Below are 23,215 nucleotides of genomic sequence, written 5' to 3'. Positions count from 1 at the left end.
CTGCCTTGGACTCTGTGTACTTTCTTTTTTTTATAAAGTGGCTTGTGAGCATCACATTCTGTCCCACACTCTAAATGATTTCACAAACACCTTTACTTCCTAAATCTCTTGCATTGCAATAAACAGGAAATCATCAATAATCTGTCACTGCATTTACAGTACTTCTGGCTATTAAACTGCAGTTTTCTCTCTGTTCTCCTTGCCGCAGGCTCTTCTCAACTCCCCACAGCCATCTTCAGCTGAGTGGGTAAAGGAGTCATGGACTTTTCCATGACTTAACTCGAGTACTGTTCAGTGGAAAGGAAATTCACTGACTGCAGAGAGACACATTCGTTAGTCTTTCCTGCTTCCCCCTCTTCACCCACAGATGTCCTACCCAAGTGGCCTGGCCTAAATCTGTGGAAACTCGTGTGTAACCAGCAGATTCCAGGGGGTCGAGCGGGTTTTGGGTGGGTAGGGGGTGGGGTGTGTGCAAAATGCACTCGTTGGCCTGAGTTTCAGACCTGGGGTATTTTAACTCCCAAAACCTCATGTCACTTCCTTCCTGTAATGTTTGGGAAGAGGGCACAGAGCAGCAGCTGGCAGAGGAACATTGTGTGCCTCCATGCTTTATAGGTAAGTGCAGGGGGGGGGGGGCGGAGGGGAGGGGTGAGGAAGTTTCGTGAGGGTCTAGCAGGAGGGAAGTGGGGGGGGGGGGGTGTCCGGGGTAAGGGAGGCCTGGACTTTTCTTGAGGGGCTCGTAGTAGTACTCCTGCTCCTCCTGGCCCCACAAAGGAAAAATCTTTCACTTAACCCAGTGGATTCTCTTTGCCCTTCCCAACAGCTGCCGAACAGCTTCATCCTGCTGGAAAAGCTACAGCCGCTTCCCCAGCTGGTATTCACGTGTAGAACCCCGATTAGCATTTCTGCTAGAGTCCAGCAGGCACCTCATCCGCCGCCAAAACTGGAGATTGGCAGGAAGGCAGCAGAATATGGAGCCGTTCCGATTTAACTGCTCGCCTGATCCGTTCCCGTCCAGTGGGGAAGAGTTAAAATTCCTCCCTTAGTGTTCGGCAGGCCTGTGAATAGGAGGATTTCATTCATTCCAAAGTGCTGCAGTTCCATTTTTAAAACAATATAAAAGAATGGGAATTTTTTGCAGAAAAAAACTCCTCTCAAAACCAGAATCTGGGCATCAGTTAGTGATGATATCCAGGTGATTTTAAAAGTCGAAGAAACCAGATGTCAGCTTTCAGTGACACCATCACAGGAGATCAATAGTTAAACAATTACCTTGAAAGCCAATGCTGGGGAAGGAAGCATCAAAGGCCCTAATGGTTCAGCCCTAATTATAATCATCCATAAAATTAACATACAGGTCTACTTGATGTTTTTCAGGTTAGACATAGCGATAACGTCTGATAAGAGGAGGCACCACAGCAAGCAATCAAAGAGCTAGATAAACATCGACTCATAAACTGCAGCAGCCATATCTGGGGCATCACTTCCTGGTTCAAAGAAGGTTATAAAAATTTATGATCCGGTTTAAAATACGCTGATTCAAACCAACCCAATCTCCTACACCCAAACTTACAGTTAAATGTCCAATGTATAAATGTCTTATTCTGTAAAATCTATTTTATGTTTGTCGTATTTACTTCTCGCTACGACAGACACACATGCTAATGATTGATTTCTGCACATACTCAGCCACTCAGGCAAAAACAACCCTAAAACCAGCCCCCACACACTGTTAGCAATGAAAAATAACAGGACATAATGTCACAGGTAACACTGGCTGTCTGCAGAAGAGAAGCATGCACACTTGTGTTGCCTGACTTTACGGGGCTTATCACCATCAGAACACACAGGGCACAAAGACCTAACGTTACAACAGTGACTACACTTCAAAAGTACTTCATTGGCTGTAAAGCGCTTTGGGATGTCTTGAGGTCATGAAAGGCGCTATAGAAATGCAAGTTCTTCTTCTAACTTGCCATCTCTCGTGGCCTCGTTACTCCCATCGTGTCAATCGCAGATAAGTCCATCTCTGACCACTTCCTTGTATCGCTCTCCACCCGCATCCCCCTTCCACACCCCCCCAACCCTACTTCCTTCTGTGTCCGCCCCTGGAAAAAACTCTCTCCAAACTCTCTTAAAATTGCACTTATGAAATCCCACCTGTCCAGCCTTTGGCCCTCCATTCACCATCTGCTCAACCACACACTCACCACCACCGCTGATGCCCTAGTCCCTACTAAAACAATTACCCTCTCTCACCCTAGCCGTTCACCCTGGTACGGCTCTCATCTTCACTCCCTTAAGTCCAAGGGATGCAGACTTGAATGGATATGGCGGACAACTGGTTTAACCATTCACCGCCAGATCTGGCTGGACCACATAAAGCATTATCGGGCCCTGCTCTCGTCTGCCAAAATTGCTCACTATTCCAGAATCATTCTGGAATGCAAAGATAAACCTCGGCTCCTATTCTCTACTGCTAACAGTCTTCTTAAACCCCTCTCCCCTGTCTCCTCCACCCTCACCTTCGATAACAAGTGTGAGGAGCTCATGAACTTCTTTGTCGCTAAGATTGAGACCATCCGTTCAGCTGCCTCTGCCACTTCCCTTCCTTCCCCTAGCCCACTGGGCCAAACTTCCTCTAAGGTTCCCCCCTGCCCTAGCCCTGAACTCACATCTTTCTCCAGTTTCTCTCTGATCCCTCTCAGGACCTCTCTGCGCTCATCTTGTCCATGAGACCCACCTCCTGCTCCCTCGGCCCTATTCCCATCAAACTGCTGACCACCCAACTTTCTTTTCTGGCTCCCATGTTAGCTGACATTATTAACGGTTCTCTCGCCTCAGGTACTGTCACCCTCTCACTCAAATCTGCCATCATCACCCCTCTCCTCAAAAACCAATGATGTTGATTTACAGTATTTTATTGAGGTGTATATGATTCTTATAACCTCAGAAATGCAAGTCTTTCTTTATTTCTTTTTTCTCAATATTTGCCAAACCACTTACTTTTGTGTTGTCAGCAAATTTCAAGATTGGCTCCACCCTACCTCTGCAATCTTCTTCAGCCCCACAATCCTGCATACAATCATTGCTCTACAACGCATTTCCCCTCCTCACTCTATCACCTGTAGGCCTTCAGCCACCACACACCTGCAGTCTGGAAGTCTGCCTAAAATTCTTCACCTCGCTACTTCTCTTGCCATCTTCAAAAGCCTTCTCAAAACCTACTTCTTGGGTTATGTCTTCTGTTAATATCACTCCTACTTCCCGCTCACTGTCGACTACTCAATCCGTAAAGCACCTTCGGATGTTATGTAATATTATGTTAGAATCATACAGCACAGAAGGAGGCCATTTGGTTCATCGTGCCTGTGCCAGCTCTCTGAAAGAGCTATCTAATTAGTCCCACTCCCCTGCTCTTTCCCCATAGCCCTGAACATTTTTCCTTTCCAATTCCCTTTTGAAAGTTACTAGTGGATCTGCTTCCACCACCATTTCAGGAAGTGCATTCCAGATCATAACAACTTGCTGCGTAAAAAAAAATTCTCTTCTTTCCTCTGGTTCTTTTGCCAATTCCCTTCAATCTGTGTCCTCTGGTTACCGACCCTCCTGCCAGCGGAAACAGTTTCTCCTTATGCACTTTATCAGAACCCCTCATACTTTTAAACACCTCTATTAAATCGTCCCTTAAACTTCTCTGCTCTAAGGAAGACAATCCCAGCTTCTCTAGTCTCTCTACAGAACTGAGACTAGGCTGGGGTTGTTTTCTTTGGAACAGAGGAGGCTGAGGGGAGACCTAATTGAGGTGTATAAAATTATGAGGGGGCCTAGATAAGAGTGGACAGGAAGGACCTATTTCCCTTAGCAAAGAGGTCAATAACCAGGGGGCATAGATTTAAAGTAATTGGTAGAAGGATTAGAGGGGAGATGAGGAGAAATTTTTTCACCCAGAGGGTGGTGGGGGTCTAGAACTCACTGCCTGAAAGGGTGGTAGAGACAGAAACCCTCATCACATTTAAAAAGTATTTGGATATGCACGTGAAGTGCCGTAACCTACAAGGCTACGGACCAAGTGCTGGACAGTGGGATTAGGGTGGATAGCTCTTTGTCGGCCAGCACTGACAAGAGGGGCCGAATGGCCTCCTTCTGTGCTGTACATTTCTATGATTCTGATTTACAGTATTTTATTGAGGTGTATATGATTCTTATAACCTCACTGTAACTCTGCTTCAGATACCATGTCACGAGTTAAACCATACTCCAGCCTTTACTGTAGTGACACCATTGACGGATATCATTTCAAAAATGCTGTCAATTGGTTTTGTTTTTCTATGTAGACATCACTCCTAGTCTGCTACTTAACATCTAATAATTATAGCTCATTAATACTGTACAAGTAAAAGTCAATTAAGACTATCAGATTCAATATACAGGCTCTGCCATGATACTGCTAAACAAACCACAAAATCAATGACCACAGCGCTGAGTTAAACCTTACCTATCTAAATAATCACCAGCTATAGACAGCAGTTCTTAAAGACTGTCTAATTCAGTCAATTAAAGGTAACTAATACCAACATATTTAAATAACCAATAGTTAACCATTTAAATTACCTTAAAGTACATGTTTTACTCCCAAGAGAGACTTCTAAATATAAAATCATTAGAAAAAAAGTCCCCACATCAAGTATATAAATTATTTTTTTTAATTCCAGACACATGGGAGTAATTTTAAAACTGTGATCTTATCGGGGAGTTCAAATGATGGTTACAGAAGAAAGAAATGCATTTATATAGCATCTTATCATGTCTCTCAGAAATGTTTCCATGGCCCTGAATTTCCGATCAGAGGCTCCCTGCGGGCGGATACCTCCGATCAGCAAAAAATCTACGAACTTACCTGCTGGTCCCGGAGATACGGAGGCTTCTGATCCAGGCCTCTCCTCTTGGAAATGCGCAGAGGCCCACGTATCCCTGGGGCGCATGCGGTTTGCAAGCACCCCTGCGATCACGTGGGCCAGCTCAAACAATGGAAGAAAGGAACTGTCAAAAGTATGAATGGGGATGACTACAAAAATGCACCAACACACTGAAATAAATGAAGAAAAACCATTACATATATAAAATTAATTAAAATGGAATTTAATTAAATATGTTAAACAAAAATATAATTTTTTGAAATGTTTTAATATATGTTTTAACAGGGCTTAATAAAACTTACCTTATTTGACAGGGTTTTTAATTTATAAGTGATGATAAAATTTTATTTTTCTATTTTTTGAAACTCTTATGCTGGTAAAAGCAGGCCTTACACCTGCTTTTACCAGGCGTAAGAATTCTATGGCCTTTCAGCGGGCGGAAGTTGAGCAAATCTGTAGAGGCACTTTTCTTGGGCATGTATTGGATTTGTCAAGAGAATTCATGTCGAGACACCTCGTATGCACCCGTGGGGGTCGGAAAATATGGGCCAATGTGCTTGATATACAATTAATTATTTTGAGATGTAGTGACTATTATGGAAATCATGGCAGCAATGTTCACACAGCAAGAACCTGCAAACGGCAATAAGATGGGTGACCAGTTAATCTGATAATTGTGTTACTGACTGAGGGAAGAATATTGGTCAGGACACCAGGCAAACTCCCTGCTCTAATTCATATAGAACCATTTGAATAAGCAGACAGTTCAGTGTCTTATCTGAAGGTTGGCACCTCTAACATTGCAGCACTCCCACAGTACTGCACTGGACTATTAGCTAGGATTATGAGCTCACACTCCTGGTATGGGGCTTGTTGCCACAGCTTCTGACTCAGAGGTGATAGTGCTACCAATTGAGCCAAGCTGACTCACTGCTGCCAAACTTAGCAGTTACTTACCATTTACAGTGCCATGTGAACTCTGTTGCGATTAAAGGCTCATCATCATTCTAAGGCACCCCCCTTATTCTCTATAAATACCTGTGAAATAAATATCAAAATAGAATCAATAATAGAAAAGCATATTAATATTTGCCAGATGAGTTTGAAAGCTTGTTTATAGTGGGGTTCCTTCTGAAGGGCAGCCAACAGACACAGCACAGTAGGTACAACATAAAGAAAGACTGACTTGCATTTATACCTCTTTCATGACCTCAGGACGTCCCAAAGCACTTTACAGCCAATGAGGTACTTTTGAAGTGTAGTCACTATAGGAAATGTGGCAGCCAAATTGTGCACAGCAAGGTCCCATAAACAGCAATATGATAATGACCAGACCATCTGTTTTTAGTGATGTTGGTTGAGGGATAAATATTGGCCAGGACACTGGGGAGAACGCCTCTGCTCTTCTTTGAATAGTGTCATGGGATCTTTTACGTCTACCTGAGATGGGGCCTCAGTTTAACATCAAATCTGAAAGATGGCACCTCCGACAGTGCAGCACTCCCTCAGCACTGCACTGAAGTGCCAGCCTGGATTATGTGGTCAAATCTCTGGAGTGGGACTGGAACCCACAACCTTCTGACTCAGAGGTGTGAGTGCCACCCACTGAGCCACAACTGACACTGTACAGAACATGGTACAGTCTTGAAGATTTCAAATTCTTTACTCAATGCCACAATCATTTCATAGCAGTGTCTAATCTTTTATCTGATATTTGAAAGACTGCATGCCTACACATCAACCAGGACAGGACTACATAATCTTGGCCTCCTATATATGAGATTCAAATCCAAATGCCTAGGCCCTAAGCTCTGGAATTCCCTCGCTAAACTCCCTCTCTCCGCCTCTCTCTCCTCCTTTAAGACACTCTTTAAAACCTACTTCTTTGATCAAGCTTTTGGTCACCTCTCCTAATAGCTCCTTATGCGGTGTCAAATTTTGTCTGAAACGCTCCTGTGAAGTGCCTTGGGACATTTTACTATATTAAAGGCGCTATATAAAGGCAAGTTGTTGTTGATCTTTTCTGTGGGCAGCTCATGCGTTGGAACACGTCTTCTGGGTTTGGTTACAATTTGCTGATCCTAGTGAGCTGTACTGGAAGCTTACTGATGTAGGTGGTAAACCTGCTAAAGTCTTGCCTCCTGAATTGAGAGGAGGCACAGACTGTGGGAATTGATATAATGATGTCTGCATCTATTCTGATTATTGAATCACTATGAATATGTCCATCAAAATGAATAAATACAGAACACAGAGATGGCTGGCAGAGGACTATGACAATCAAACAGAGTAATTCTGATAATATTATAAACTCAAACCGCTCGTCTGAGCTGACTTAGCTGAGCTGGCGGTTAAGGTGTAACAATTGCTCACTATGCCCCTGCCTAGGATTCCCACTCCTGATCGCTAATCCACGTTAGAAGTGCACATTGAGTGAAGACAGGATGGGGATCAGCCTTGGCAGAACTCAGTGTCAAGTCTCACACATGAAGAATGACTACTTGGCTGAGGTACCGAACGGAGTCTGACTGGTACCTGGGGAACCGTTTTCAGCAAGCAGCTCAACACCTTCAGGAGAGGAGGAAAAGGGATAAAATTGGGGAGAGAAAACACATCATGAACTGTGAGATGATAATTACCAGGCAGTTTCTGATCAGCAGTTGCTTTGAGCTCACTACAAAACATTTGTTTTTCTTACATTATCTCATCCATACAGAAAGAAAAAGAAATGCCTACATTTATATAACGCCTTATTATATTATTAAAATGACTCAAAACACTTTACATAATGAATGTTTTGGAGTGCAGTGACTGGTAATTATGTCGACAAATGTGGCACTCACTCCACTGCAGCAATGTTCCTCAGACACAATGAGATGACTAACCAGTTAATCTGCTTCGGTGGAAAGAGAAATATATTGGTCAGGTTCCCAAGAGAACTGCCTCCTCCTCTTTGTACAGTGCTAAGGGATCGTTAACGTTGACCCAAACATGTAGATAGGACTTTGTTTTAACAGTCTTCTGAAGGATGGCACCGCCAATGATGCAGCACTCCCTCGGTACTTCACTGTAATGTCAGCCTAGATTATATGTTTAAGTTCTATTTAAACAAAATAACAAATTTTTGAGTGTTGTTACTGTGACGTAACGAGCAGGATGATGCACTGGGATATAGGTGAAAAATAATTGTGACACAGAACCTGAAACTTGACAGATTGGTATCCATATATATATGTGGAATATACACGCACCATATATTCTTTGCTCTATTGCCATGAAATATACCAAATGCTATATACAATATAACATTAAATTATTAGGAAATAAATAAAAGCTCATCTCCCTCCGTCCTCTTTTGCAGCTGCTGCAAAGGTGCCAGAAGAGTTTTGGAGGCTATGGGTCGAACAGAGACCCATGTTTGCTACTGGGAGTGTTGGTAAGCCTCTTTAAGCATCAGACTGACAGAAGTCTTTAGAAGGGAGACCAAGTTTCTCAATTGCAATGTTGTGTGCATGTATAATGTGTCTGTCCCATTTAAGTTAGTCTTAACACTAACTTAAGTGGTTTACTATCAACAAAGTGGATGAGATTTTATAAGCAGTACTTAAGATTTGCTACGTTTAATACAGGATAGCTCGCAATTAGCCAGTTTGATGTTGTTGTTGGTATGTAATTAAGGGATCAAGAATGTAAGCTGAATTAGTTACTCGATGTGTACAGGACAGTGCCAGCAGCAAGAGGTTCTGTGTTTGGAGTACCACACAACTGCTCGATATGCTGCCCATATACAATGATAAACAAACAGTTGCCAGGAGGAATAATGAGGTGCAAAGGCCCTTCTCTTTTACAGGGGCCAGTTATTTCACGCACATTCAGAGCCAGAACCTCAGTTACTTTTAATTGCACATTCTTACCAGCTTGTAAGCAGCATAGCACCATCATCACCACCAGAAGTCATTCTGAATTCTACAAATACTGCACCAATGAACTGTCTAAAACCGATATCCACACACAGCTCCAGAGTAAGCATAATAACAACAGAAAATGCATTTTCTGTTGTTACTTCGGATTTCCAACATCTGCAGTATTTTGCTATCAGAGTAAGCATCCCTGATCCGAGCATGAAATCCCAATGTACCAAATTACTTTTTATTGTTTCCCGCTGTATAGAATTCTTGACCCAAGTATTTAAAGCATCCCTCAATCATCTACTTTAAAAAAAAAATTCTCTGCACAATAAATATACCCCAGTCTTCTGCCAAGTTTCCCCGAGAGACCATATTAGCTGTCTAATTGCTTTTGTGTAAGATGGAGTTTGTTCAGTGTTTTCTGTTTGGGTTCAGGCGCAGTGGCTGAATGGATGATTCAATGGGCCATGCTACAAAGATTTACAAATTGCTTATGTTTATTTGCACTTTATAGAAATCCTGATCCAAGCGTAAAATGTTTCTTGGAAGCTCGCAACGCATTTATCAACCATGAACAAGAGTTACAGTGGAGAGTTTGCATGAAATGGTTTAAAAACTATGGTAACAGAATCACAGAAACCCCACAGTGCAGATAGAGGCCATTTCCCTGAGTAATTACTCTATATTAGAGACTTTCACACTGTATAATAAAAAATCACAGGAATGCCTATAGAAATTGTGTTGAGCCATATCAGATCATGAATATAAATGGGTTAGCACCTGTGTTAAAATGTGGACAAGGTAATTCTACGTTAAAGTGTTTATAAGTTAATGGCCTAGAAATTCGGTTGGCTTTGCGCCCAGTTTTCGCCCAAAGAGGGTTTTTGCGCCAATAGAGGAGTTCACGCTGATATTCAGCGCTGCGGTAATGGCGGCGGTAGCCGGTAGCGCTGCGCCGGCACCGATGACGTCATCGGTGTGCGCAGTGCCCCGGTTCCGCACCGATGCCGGCCCGAATCCCATATTCAGTTGCCGCCGCCTCCTCCGTGGCGGCCGCTACTTACATCCGGAGACCAGGGCCTTACTGCAGCCTTAGTGGGGCGCATAAAGGTGGAGGTGCGGCCGGCCGCTTTTTCGGCGGCCGCCTGCCCGCACCTCCTTCCCCGGCCTCCTCCACCACCCCCCCCCGCGGCATTGCCGGCTGCTTTCCGCGAGCCCGGCACTTCTCCGTGGTGCCGGGCTCATTTGCCGGCACAATCCAGCGGCGATCTCCCCGTTGCAGGCACCTCCACCTTAAGAGAAGGAGGAGGCCTGCAGTACCGCAGCCTGCCGCACCGCATCGGGTGGCGCAGCGGCGCCTACAGCGCTGAAATTCAGTTTCAGCGCCCCAAGCGGGGGCGGCCACACCCTGGAATAGCGCCCGGTTCCGACTTGGGGAGAAAAAACTGAATTTCTGACGGTCGCAAATGGCTCCCCGCCCAGCGCTAACTTTTGGGCGCAAACCAGCTGGCGGGCCCAAACTGAATTTCTAGGCCAATATGGCTTAGCAGAATTTCCAGGCTATAGTTATAAAGAATCAACTAACACTAACATTATGTGTTCTCATCTATCTCATCTATGTTCTGTTTTTATTCTGAATATATATTGTTTAAACAGTAGGTGCTGATGCTGTAATTGGAAATACTGGACTGGAATTGAGCTGATGGGGCGAGGGAGCTGAATTAGCTCCTACCCCTTAGATGACCATCTCTCTGAAGCTCCTAATGCTGTTGGATTGATTTAGTTGATTCAAGATAGTATCCCGATGACGTCAGTCCTGATGGAGTCCACCACGTCAATGTTAATCTCTGGGTCTTGTTATACTGTCACTCCTGCATCTACTTTACAGTGATGCAAAAATAACAGTGCAACTCCAAAGTCAGCTCCAGGGGGGTGGGATGAGACTCCCAGGCAGGCCGTCCCTTTCCCCTCGGGTTTCACAGCGCAAGGAATGTCATTCCAGTTCAAGTGCAGTGTCGAACTGGGTTTGAAAAGTGCTCGGTGCTTTCTCGGACCTCTGTCCATTTTTATAAACTTAACACAGAGTTTTTTTGTAATGCTTGGAGATTGTGGACACTGTCGCCCAATTTCTCAATGCTTTTATAATTTACTACCAGGTGTTGAGCTCTGTGCGCACATCTAAGTGTATATGCATGGGGCTCTCTCTTGGCCATAGGACACCGATTTGCAGCCAGAAAGTATAAACCTGCTGAAAATCGATCTTGTAGACTGCTAGCTACAGTATAAATGCTGCCTTTAGTCCTTTGGCACTATTTGTTTTGGTTGTTTTTAAATGGTCATTAAGGATAATGAAAGATGATTGAATATAAATGTTTGAGAAAATTGGCAAAACTGGGTTTGGGCGGAAGACCAAAGTAAACCTCAATGCTAAAAGTTAAGTTGGAAAGTGCTTTAGAATTACATGTTTAAACTGCACTGTACTACACTTTTAACTCACTGCTCATTGCTGCTAACTGGGTGGCACCAAATCCAAACAACCCAAGTCAATGCGGGTTTGAACAGTGTCGCTGGGCTTGCACAGTGAGCTAGATTGTTAGAACAGTGAAGAATACATAACAGGAACTGGTGGTTTACTGAAAAACACTGAGCGACCACAAGCAATGCAAGGCTTTTGGAGACTGACTCACAAATTTTATTTCTGTCACTCGAGTTGTGTATCTGGATTACATCACACTGTGAGATTAAAATCAATGTAAAAACAATTTTTTTTCTTAAAAAAGTTTGCTTGCTACACGCAGACTTACTGGCTGTTCCATATTTTGTGGGTGGTGATACACCTAGTAGCCCTGTAAAGGGTCTGCCACTGCCCATAGGGGGCAATCTTAACCTCACCAGCCCGTCGAGATACTAACGGGATCGGGTGCGACGCTGGATTTACACCCTGCCCAAATATTCGGCGAGGTGCAAAACTGGCATTCCACCAGATCCCGTGGGATTCCTGCCCGGAGAGTTAGGTTAAAATTAACCTCTATATTTAAAGGTGAGCCAATTTGAAAAATTGATTTTGCATAAGTTTATGAATACATGTTTGGAGTTGTTATCAAATATGTCTCAGAAAGCTGAATGCTGAAATGTCACTTCTGTAACCTTCTCTGTTGTCACTTTTCCATCACACTACCCTGCTTGGACAGCAGAGCAGGACAAGCCATCCTGCAGGCACCCCCCAAATACATCAGCAACACTCCTTGATTAACTCAGTAAGAGGCATGCTTGAGATATGGAGCTTCAATTCCCGTGGCTAGTCTTTCCCTCTTGTCCCGCAGGCTGAGACAGACAAAACATGCCCTTGAGAGGAAGCAACAGTGTGAATGCCAATCGCATGATTTGAACTTGGATTTTCTAGCTGAGGGTCAGAGAGTTCTACGTGCTGAATCTACTGGTTCATAACGGCTACATAAACAGTAACAGAGTGAACACACTTGTGTTTTTGCAGGAAATACTGTCCAGAGGAACTTTTCATCAATCATTAACAACATCATGGCACCCAGAGCTATTCTACCCTGACTTGAGCACATGATGAAACGACTTGTAGGAAATGTACAAGAAAACATAACATTGTTTCACTAAAGTATCGTCAGCTTACACGATACTGGAGTTTATCCTGCCTGCAACTTACATTCAGAACGGGGACATTCTAATTGTGATTAAAATGTGCTCCTGGCAATGTTCCCTCTAATTTTTATTTTAGGTGTGCGGTCCCTTTAACTGGCTGCGCGGCTCATTCACATTTTGTACATGCGCTGTTTCTTCAATGTAAAAGCCGCTAAGTGACCTGCACAAGACCTCCATACCGCTGCACGGCCGCGCAGCTTAGTGGGAACGTTGGCTCCTGGTGTATGCTGGAACATGTATCGGGAAATTCCACATCACCAGACCTTTACCAAGGGGCACCAGGAAGCAGAAAACCCGGACCAGCATGTTCAGGCAATGAACAGTCCAAACAGTGGAGTTAGTCTTCTCCTGTAAACTGTGTTCAGGAATAATTTCTGTTTCAATTAACATAGCTTGCTCCTTTACGCCAACAACTGTCACCCTGTCGATCTTTGCCATCCAGCCACCCACCCACATGTACTACATGTGGGCAGTGCCAGTCCACTGCAGATTTTCTTCACATCAGACAAAAACATTTACAATAGAATATCTGTGGCAAACAAGTCATTGTTAATTCTTAAGATGGCTTGTGACGCGGTGAGGAAAATCAAAGGAAAGGCTAATGAACCTGACAATTTTAATTGGAGCATCACAGGCCTCCAATGAACAGAGCCCAGCAGCGAAAGGTATTCCACCTCCTCCCCTCCCCAGCGTTGGCAACCTGTGGTTGTGTTCCCTACCTGATCCAGCATCAATCACTGTTGAAAGAGTTCTCCGATCAGCAATCACCCTTGATGATCCAGGCATGCTAACAGGCTCTGAGCGGACTGGCTGGATCCTGTCACCACAACACAGAAATAAAGTGTTAAATACTGTACCTGGTGACGGTAACCTGGCCTGTCATTCAAATTAATATTTCACCAGATTGGCTGCATTTTTGATTATTACATTGAATGCTCAAATCTTAGCCGTAAGGATGTCCTCTAACATGTCATGGTCATTTTCAAAGTTCTGCCCCAAAAAGAGTCTCTCGGGGATACAGTAGTAACAAATGAACACCCCCCAACAGACAAATTGGAAATAGATGTCTCAAAATAAACAGACCTAGACCATCACATAGATTGCTACTTCAAAGCATTGCAGAGGGGACCATCACAGCCAGTCAGCCTTGGCTCAGTGGGTAGCACTCTCGCCTCTGAGTCAGAAGGTTGTGGGTTCAAGTCCCACTCCAGAGACTTGAGCACAAAATCCAGGCTGACACTTCTGTGCAGTACTGAGGGAGCATTGCACTGTGGGAGGTGCTTTTTTTCGGATGAGACATTAAACCGAGGCCCCGTTTGACTTCCCAGGTGGATGTAAAAGATCCCATGGGCACTATTTCGAAGAAGAGCAGGGGCACATTCCCCGGTGTCCTGGCCAATATTTATCCCTCAACCAACATCACTAAAACAGATTATCTGGTCATTGTCACATTGCTGTTTGTGGGACCCTGCTGTGTGCAAATTTACTGCTGCGTTTCTTACAATGGACACTTTGAAACTACTTCATTGGCTGTAAAGCACTTTGGAACATCCTGTGTTCGTGAAAGTCACTATAAATGCAAGCTCTTTCTTTTCTTGTCAGTCATGTTCAGTAATGTATGATTTAGTAGACCTACTCTGCTTCGTTATCTTGTTCTGGATAGCAAACAGAGTGAAGCTCATCATGGGGGCATTCTGTGAGCCTAAATCACATTTCAGAAGTCCTGGTATCAGGTTTAGGCGAGAAGCAGTAAATGCAACATACATGAGAGTCAGTCATCGCGAATGGACTATCGCATTTTTGCACAGTATTTAAAGTCTTTCACGGATGGCGATGTAGACATCACATCCTAGGTATGGCATTCTGATTGTTTTCATACAAATGTACCGCAGAGAGACCATCAAAATGTAGATGTCACATAGATGCAGAAGAGAGGGCTCTTAAGATAATGTTAAGATACATCTTTGACCAATGTAGAGGGAGCTCTACAGTGTTTAAATGATGAAGCAGTCCAAACAACTGAATCATTCTTTCAGCATATGTATGGTATTCTTTCAGCATATATACAGCATAGCTTCAGCATACGCCGAACACCTCGAGTCTCTTCACCAGGAACAAGCGGAAGCCAAGTGCAAGGAGCGCTTGTCAACCCAAGCATCCCACCCACCCGCCCCTTCAACCACCGTCTGCTCCACCTGTGACAGAGACTGTAGGTCCCGCATTGGACTCATCAGTCACCTGAGAACCAATTTTTAATGTGGAAGCAAGTCATCCTCAGTTCCGAGGGACTGCCTAAGAAGAAGATACGTATGGTGTGCCCACAGCAACTTGGGTGATTGAGATCTCTTTGTACCTGAAGATGTGCTCAGGATTTGGTCCTATTCAACCAACTCATGCAGTGATGTGGAAACAGCCAAATGCTACCTGTATTACGGCAGTAATTACTAAAACTCCAGGAACATGCATCTTGGCAAAATGAAGGCTTGGACAAAAAGACAAAAGTTGGAAGGGGCCAAAAAAAGAAAGCAAGATGTTCGATGCATAAGCTAAGAAATGCACCGCAAAAAAAATAATCTACTCTTCAATACTGAATCCAACAACAACTCCAAACTATTCTTAAGAAACACTCCAAAGTGGGCAAGCCCCCTGTCCCTGGTACACACCCACTATACATTGGGTAAGCAGCGTGTTAAAGACAGAGCCCCACCGGAACTTGTGAAAATCAACGTGATGCCTCTTTTGCACGTTTGAAATATTGAAATGGGGCTTGCCATCCTAGTAGCACAGTTTCATTTTCTCATCCTAAATTGTAGTGTGGGAGTTAATTCAAGCGCATGAGATCAGGGACCGGAATTTCCAACATCAATAAAGCCAGCCCTGCACCACTGGCAAGGTTCAGAAAACCAGGGCTTACATATTTTTGATGCATTTTCTCACCTCAGACTATTGAGTTCTAGATCATCAGTATCAAAGTCCATAAGTGGCTGTGGTGTGTCACAGGGCCCGTGTGACTGAAGTACTGAGGAGCTGGAAGAAATCACTGTTGTTTGTCCTGAAGGGTGGATCGTCTTAAACTGGAACTGCGGGCCCATCCACAGACGCCTATGGGGTCCAGTGTGTGTCACAATCTCGACCTGAAAATAAACACGCAAAGTTAAAAAGGTAAAGCAGTAAAAACCATTGGAAACAGGTCTATGAATTGTGGATACTGCAATAAACACAGGCACCAGCAAAACTACTACATGTGAGCATCATATTAGCAGAAGAATCAAAAAAAGAAAGACTTGCATTTATATGGCACCTTATCACATCTCTCAGAAATATCCCAAACCATTTCATATACAATGAATTACTTTGAAGTGCAGTCACTGTTGCTAGCTAGGCAAATGTAGCAGCCATTTTGTGTGTAGCAAAACCTCACAAATAGCAATGAAATCAACAAGAACTTGCATTTATATAGCACCTTTAACATAGTAAAACATCCCAAGGCATTTCACAGGGGCATTTTCAGACAAACTGTGACACTGAGCTACATAAAGAGAAATTAGGACAGGTGACCAAAAGCTTGGTCAAAGAGGTAGGTTTTAAGGAGCAACTTAAAGGAGGCGAGAGAGGTAGAGAGGTTTTGGAAGAGAATTCCAAAGCTCAATGACCAATTTATTTGTTTTTGATGGTGGAGGGAGCAATACCTTCCAGGACACTCTCGTCCTTCAAGTAGTGCCATGGGATCACTGACATGCATTTGAACCACTGCAGCAGCGAGGCTAGGCTTCACTTTAATGTCTCATCTGAAGGAAGGCAGCTTTGACATTGCAGCACCTCCCCAGTACTGGAATGGCATGTCAGTGGAACTCAAATCCTGGAACTGAATTGAGAGGCACAGCGAAAAATAGAGTCTGGTGGTTTGTGAGTTGCTGTTGCACTGGAATGGCCATGCCAGCAGAGGGAATTGGCCTGCGATGTAATTCACTGTGTGAAGTGATCTGAGGCAATTTGATGATGTGGTAATGCTTTGTATAAATGCAAGTATTTCTTTATTTTTTATGTATAATGTAGGATGTAAAATTGTATATTCTTCAGTTTGTGCTTGTTTTACGTGTGGTAGGGGGAGTAATTTGCTTGAGAGATTAAAAGGGTTGAGGTTGTGTCCACAACACCGCAGGATGTGCAAAAACCGGTGGGAAGAATGGGCCTGGTAGGTCAAATGGCCTTTGCTCATTCTATGTTTTATTATGCACTCTTAGTAATACTAATTGTCTCTTTAGAAACAAGGCAAATGGGTGAATAGGCAGTGAGGTGCTGAGTGCATGCTGTACTTTCACCTCAGCGACCTACTTGTGCATCCAGCTCAGCCTGGTGGGGCTCACCTTATCTGGTTAAATAAAACTGATCAACCCAGGTACCTAGGTGTGCATAAATCAACAACTCAAAACTGCCCATCATTCAATCTGAATTGGGAATTGCATGCATGCACAGCTCCTTTCATGTAAGGAAATATCCAGGGTGCTTTACAAACAGAGTGGTGGACAGTGAATATGAAGTAAAGGGAAAAGATTAGGCGAGACACTGAACAAGAATAGTTAGCATGGAAAATGGACAAAATTCACATGGGACAACAGGAGAGGTTCAGGGCTAAGGCACATTGTTTCTGCAGAGTAGAGGGTGCTTTCCAAAAGTTAACTCAGGACACACCTCACAGAATCATACAGCACAGAAGGAGGCCATTCAGCCCATCATGCCTGTGCCGGCTCTTTGAAGGAGCTCTCCAATTAGTCCCACTCACCTGATTTGGAAATAAAAAATAAAAGTGTTGTATTCACTGCAAAAGTTCACAAAACTACATTTGAAAAATGAGGCAAATAAGCGCGCAATTTACATTTTACACACAACACACAATAACAGATGGCTGGAGAAGCACAGTCTCTTCAGGGATTTAATTGAAAATATTTTTTCTGTTTCTGCTTCCACTCCTCCTCTTCCAACCACGGTCAGATTGACCTGACTTTACACAACAGACAGAGTCAAGTTAGATCTGATGGGAGTCATCCAATGCACAATTACTAAACTAAAACTTCCGCCATGCACAAAAGAGCCCACCGCAGTTATGTCAGCACATCAAAGTAATATTTAATCTAAATTCCTCCCGCTGCGAATATTTTTAAAATCTTGAGCCAGATGCAGTTGCACTAAGTATTGGAAGATTATGATCAGACAGTAAGGGATGAGTGCTCATGTCGACTTGAGGTGGTGTTTTTCAGAAGTTTATATATTCACGGGTGGTACAGCAATGAAGTGTCCATAAACGAGACCATGGATTTATTCCTCATTTCCTTCAATTCATTTTTATTGAAATCAACAAAACTCACCAGGGGAGAAGCCCGTCTGCTCTCAGGCCCCTGCCGATCCTACTCTGTTACAGCCTTTGATAAAAAATGTGAGAGCACTACAGGTTGGCTCACTCTCAATCTCCCCCTCCCTCCGCCACCTCTACTTGTTCAGGACCTTCCTCCTGGCAGCCTGGCTGAGGAAGGTAACGCAACACACGGGGGGGGGGGGGGGGGAATTCCTCTGGCCGCATTGCGCAGTGACATCACAAATGCTTTGCGAAAGCGTTCCTCTGTTTCATATCTCGCCCGAAATTGTAAATGCTTTCAAAACTAAGGTGTTTACAATTTCACTGGAAATACTGAACAGAATGCATTTATAATGCCACAACACCTAGTGGTCAAAGCAATTCTTTCTCCCACAAGGGGAATCTTGGGCTCAAACTTGCACTGGTGCAACAAAGCTGCCCTAAGCAACATAGGAGCAGGAGGAGGCCATTCAGCCTCTTGAGCCTGTTCCGCCGTTTAATTAAACCACAGCTGATCTGTATCTTAACTCCATCTCCCATTCCATTACCCTTGCCTAACAAAAATCAATCTCAGTTTTGAAATTTTCAATTGACCCCCCCCCCACAGCCACAACAGCCTTTTGAGGAGAGTTTTCCAGATTTCCACTACCCTTTGTGTGAAGAAGTGCTTCCTGACATCATCCCTAAATGGCCTGGCGCTAATTTTAAGGTTATGCCCCCTTGTTCCGGACTCCCCCACCAGAGGAAGATTACAGTTTCGATGTCAGTGATGTCTTCATTACTAAAACATATTGCAGGTTATGTGATGGGTATCAGTGTGCCAAAAATCTCCAACCTTGTAGAAGGTCCTGCTGATTTTCAACAGTAATCATTCTGAACCTGCTTGATGCTGGCATCAAAAGGTCCTGTAACTTCAATTCTGGAAAACAAATCGAATGGATTTTTGTTTTTACCCCCTGGGCATTAATCACTGCCTGAGTGGAATGCAGAGAGGAAAATCTGGTGGGGAGAATTTCCCTTCCATAACAGAACCCATCTGAGTTTAAATGGGAGGAAAATCAGACGGGTCCTGCAACAGGAATGCAATTCTCGCTGCCTGATTTTCCTCTCTGAGCTCCGTCCAGTCGATGTTCAAGTGATGAGGACAAAAATCTACCCATCATTTCTTTGTTGCACCTAATACGCTGTCCCGCACCTAATACGCTGTCCCGCACAAGATGCCACCTACTTCACATTGGCTGGGTTATGCTGACCCCACACACTCTGTGCAACAACAACTTGTATTTATATAGCGCCTTTAACATAGTAAAACATCCCAATGTGCTTCACAGGAGCGTTCTCAAACAAAATTTGACACTGAGCCATATAAAGAGATATTTGGTCAGGTGGCCAAAAGGTTGGCCAAAGAGAAAGCTTTTAAGGAGCATCTTAGAGGAGGAGAGAGAGGTAGAGAGGCTTATAGTTTTAGGGAGAGAATTCTAGAGTTTAGGGCCCAGGTAGCTGAAGCCGCGGCCACCAATAGTGGATGTGCAAGAAGGTACAGACTTTGTTACGTGCTTATGTTCCTGTATGTAGGCTGAGCTGCTCTAAGTTTCAGTGGATCACAACATTATCGGACGGCAGCCAGAAAACTCCGCTGACCCCGACGGAAGAGACCCATGCCCCCGTTATCTCGGCTCTAATGCAGTTTGGATTCTGGGGTATTGTGTCAACATCAGCTGGTAAACTGGAACTAACAAGAGTTTCTCCACCACTGGAGCAGCATCCTGAGTGGAGCAGGCACAGTCGGATCCACTTTAGATTTAACAACTCTATCCTGGGATTGCTGCGCCACAACCATGGAAATGTAAACACAGAAAAAAAATCCAATTAAAAAAGAAAGAACTTGCATTTCTATAGCGCTTTTCACCGCCTCAGGATGTCCCAAAACGTGTCACTGCCAATGAAGTACTTTTGAGGTGTAGTCACTGTTGTAATGTAGGAAACGCTGCAGCCAATTTGTGCACAGCAAAATCCCACAAACAGCAATGTGATAATGACCATCTGTGATAATCGGTTTTTATTTTAGTGATGCTGGTTTAGGGATAAATATATAAATAGGGGAGAACTCCCCATCTCTTCTCTGAAGTAGTGACATGGGAGCTTTTACGTCCACCTCAGAGGGCAAACGGAGCCTGGGTCTCATCTGAAAGGCAGTGCAGCTCTGTCTCAGGACTGCACTGGAGTGTCAAACCTGGATTATGTGCTCAAGACTCTGGAGTCGGACTTGAACTCATAGGGCTAGAAATTCATCTGTTGAGCGCCACGCCGTAGCGCCATGTAATGCCGATAAAATGGCTGCCGCTGCTCTTTCGCCAGCTGGTGGCTGTTCCTGCAGCAGCCGCCATATTGCTCTCCCCCTTTGCGCTGCCGGTAATTGGTAGCACCCTGGAAAAAAATCATCGTCTTAATGTCATCATGCAAACTTCGACCCTAGCACTGAATTCTGCGCTGGGTCCTAAGCATGCCAGGTTAACATGGTGTGCAAGCAGGCTGACAGTGGCGATGGCTGCAGCTCTTAAAGGGATGCACACATCATTCAGGTAAGTTTGAATTTATGGGTTTGGGCTTTTTTTTTGTCTTTACTGAAGTGGTGGCTTGCTGCAATAGATGTGAAAAGTTTTTGTAAGTGTGTAGGGAGTGCTGCTGGATGCTTGCCAGGGCTTGGATGGTAAATGAAGACCTTTGAGAAGACAGAACATTCTACGAATAATCAGCAGGTCATGCAACGTCCGTGGAGAGAAAAACAGTTCACGTCTCAGGTCAACATGCTGCCTGACCAACTGAGTATTTCCAGCATTTTATGCTGTCATTTCACATTTACAGCATCTGCTTGCAGAGGGAAGAGGAAGACACAGAAGAGGAGGAATTAGATGGAAGGATGCATCCCAGACAGCCCTTTTGTGGCCGGGATGGAATCATCTGCATGTGGTCCCACTGGCTGGGCAGCCTGCCTCTTTTTTGGGTGTGTGAAATTGGGAAGGCACAAGGGTGGAGTTGGGCTGACGGGAAAGCAAGAGGTGAATGCCAGGAGGATAACGTACGGGGTTACCTGCATCTTGTATCCTTTCAGCCCTACGGTTGGCCAAGGGCTCAACCATGCCCCTGCCAAGAATGGCCTGCACTGTCTTCAAAGGGGTGAGGTGAGGCTAGGAATGGGAGATGTGCCTCGTCATTGGTGCAGATTGTTGGTAGGTGAGTGATTGGGGGTCGTGCATTGAGCAGTGTGTGAGGCTAGTGGTGCAGTTGGTAGGAGACGGCTTTTGAAGCTGCATTCACTGACCTTGACCAGTGGGCTGAGGTCATGAAGCTTCTTTGAGCACTGGAGCCAGATAGTGGGGGCGACACTGCTGGCAGTGACGGCCTTAGTGATGTACTCCCACATCGTTCTTTCTGGAGGGCCTCCTGGCCCCTGTGGGTAGAGAGCCGCTCTTGCAGTGGTGACCCCCTGCACAAAGCTGGAGTGCTGCGTGCGAGACCCTGGGTGCCCCTTCCCTGGCTTGCTGAGCCACTTGTGTTAGTGCTGAGGCAGTTTACCCATTTGTTGAGGTTAGGAACAGCTGAATATTCACATTTGCAACTTCTTTTAAATATTGAATATTTCTTAAAAGGCAGAAAAGGTTGAAAAATGCATTTTATTTTGTATTGCTTCAGTGTGCATGGCCCCTTTAATTCTCAGACCTCGTCATTGCCCACAATCCCTTGCGCGCGCCACAGCTTTGCTCCCAGAGGCTGTGGGAAGCTGCAACGCCGGACCTAGACAGGAACTTCGTCCTGGATCCCTCCAGCAACGCCACCAGGACAACGTTGCACGGAAGGTGAGCTCTGCGCCACCTATCTCCATGCCCCCCGCAGACCAATTTCACTCAGTTAGTGTTGCGGCCATTTCCAGTGGCCGTTAACTGCAGTTGCCGGTAACACCGGCTACTTTGCAGGCGAACACGAATTTTTCCCCTATAACCTCTGACTCAGAGGTGAGAATGCTACCAACTGAGCCACAGCTGACACCATAATTAATGAAGTCCTCTGAAAACAAGAACAGAACATTTCAGCACACACCGAGTTCCTGCCAATCAACTGCAAATTATTTCACAATAGATTTTACAGTGCTTATAACACAATAGTTAATCTGCAAATATTGAGATTGTCACGCTTCAATTCACGCCACTTTGCTGTGGATGTCGACTATGACAGCAGCTTTGGGAAAACTAATTGACCCAAAACTGAACGAAACAACTCCATTAATGCATGATGTACAAAAAGGATTCATTATAAAAAATAACAGACACCTCGGAGTATTTACAAATCTCATCCTGAGGTTCAAATGACAATTCTAGATTGCTTAAATTTAGCTCTCACAGTTTATGATGTCATCTGAACCCTTTCATTAGATTAATGGCCCATCATCACTCCTAGGTATTCATTATTCTATACCTTTATCACCTGAACCCCTCAATTAGATTCCAGTCTCTAACCCATGCCTGGGTCAATATTTACTTATATATACGATATCTGAACCCCTTGATTAAACTAATGGCCTGTGATCACTAAACCATCTAAACCCCTTGATTGGATTCCAGCCTGTAATTCACTCCGGGGTATCCATCATTCTTTATATAAACTATTTGAGCCCCTTGAACAGATTACTGGCCTGTGTCCACTCCCAGGTATCCATTACTCTGTCTATAATAAGGTATCAGCACATTACAAGTATGGGTTTGATTGTTTAAAGAACAAAGAAAGTGGGACTATCTCTGAAAATCTCTTGGAAGCAACTCTTGTGACTTGCAGCTATTACAGTCCTCATTACTGTGTGGGAGGAACAAGTATACTGACCGCTAAAATTGGGTGGGCGGGCTGGTGCAAAAGAGGAAGCGCGGGACAGAATTCAGCACAAGCTAGGTCACATCAGACGGCATTAATGGCTGATCCATCTACTGACAAGCCCTTCCGCTCTAGTCGGAGCGGCAGAAGTTAGAGAGATCTTTTCGAAAGAAATGAAGAGAATGCTACACATGCACGCAGTTCTACATTTCCATATCAGGGCAATCTTTTTTTTAAATGCACAGGGGGAGAAAAACACGGCAGCTTTGGAGATTAAGCACCGACACCATCAGCGTTGCAGAGCTGAAAAATGAGCAGATGCTTGTGCAGTTTTCACTGAGGCTATGGCCAGCTGTTACTGCTGAACCGGCTGTTCCATCGAATGCAGACATATTGTACCTACCTTGCATTCTGACAGCACGCATTAACTGCACTGCACGCTGAAAGGGAGAATTCAGCAACAGCTGCTCTTTTACAGCACAGCACAGTAATGTTCGCAT

General features: G+C 44.4%; 1 protein-coding gene across 3 annotated transcripts in view; it reads right to left on the bottom strand.

Annotated features, from left to right (window-relative positions):
* bcas3 (BCAS3 microtubule associated cell migration factor) overlaps positions 1-23,215 on the bottom strand; it is a 1,023,442-nt gene that overhangs the window by 454,086 nt on the left and 546,141 nt on the right. For all 3 annotated transcript variants that reach the window (XM_085964689.1, XM_085964691.1, XM_085964690.1), the window contains 2 exons: positions 15,437-15,633; positions 13,219-13,316 (listed from right to left, as the gene is read on the bottom strand). In XM_085964689.1, coding sequence (XP_085820815.1) covers positions 13,219-13,316; positions 15,437-15,633 — 295 coding nt within the window. The remainder of the gene's footprint in view (positions 1-13,218; positions 13,317-15,436; positions 15,634-23,215) is intronic.

The sequence above is a fragment of the Somniosus microcephalus genome, chromosome 22 (genome assembly GCF_052327205.1).
Source record: "Somniosus microcephalus isolate GS21.2 chromosome 22, FLI_Smic_1.0, whole genome shotgun sequence".
NCBI classification, from domain to species: Eukaryota; Metazoa; Chordata; class Chondrichthyes; order Squaliformes; family Somniosidae; genus Somniosus; species Somniosus microcephalus.
The sequence above is the reverse complement of the archived record's forward strand: the minus strand, read 5'-3'. Positions and strand labels throughout refer to the sequence as shown.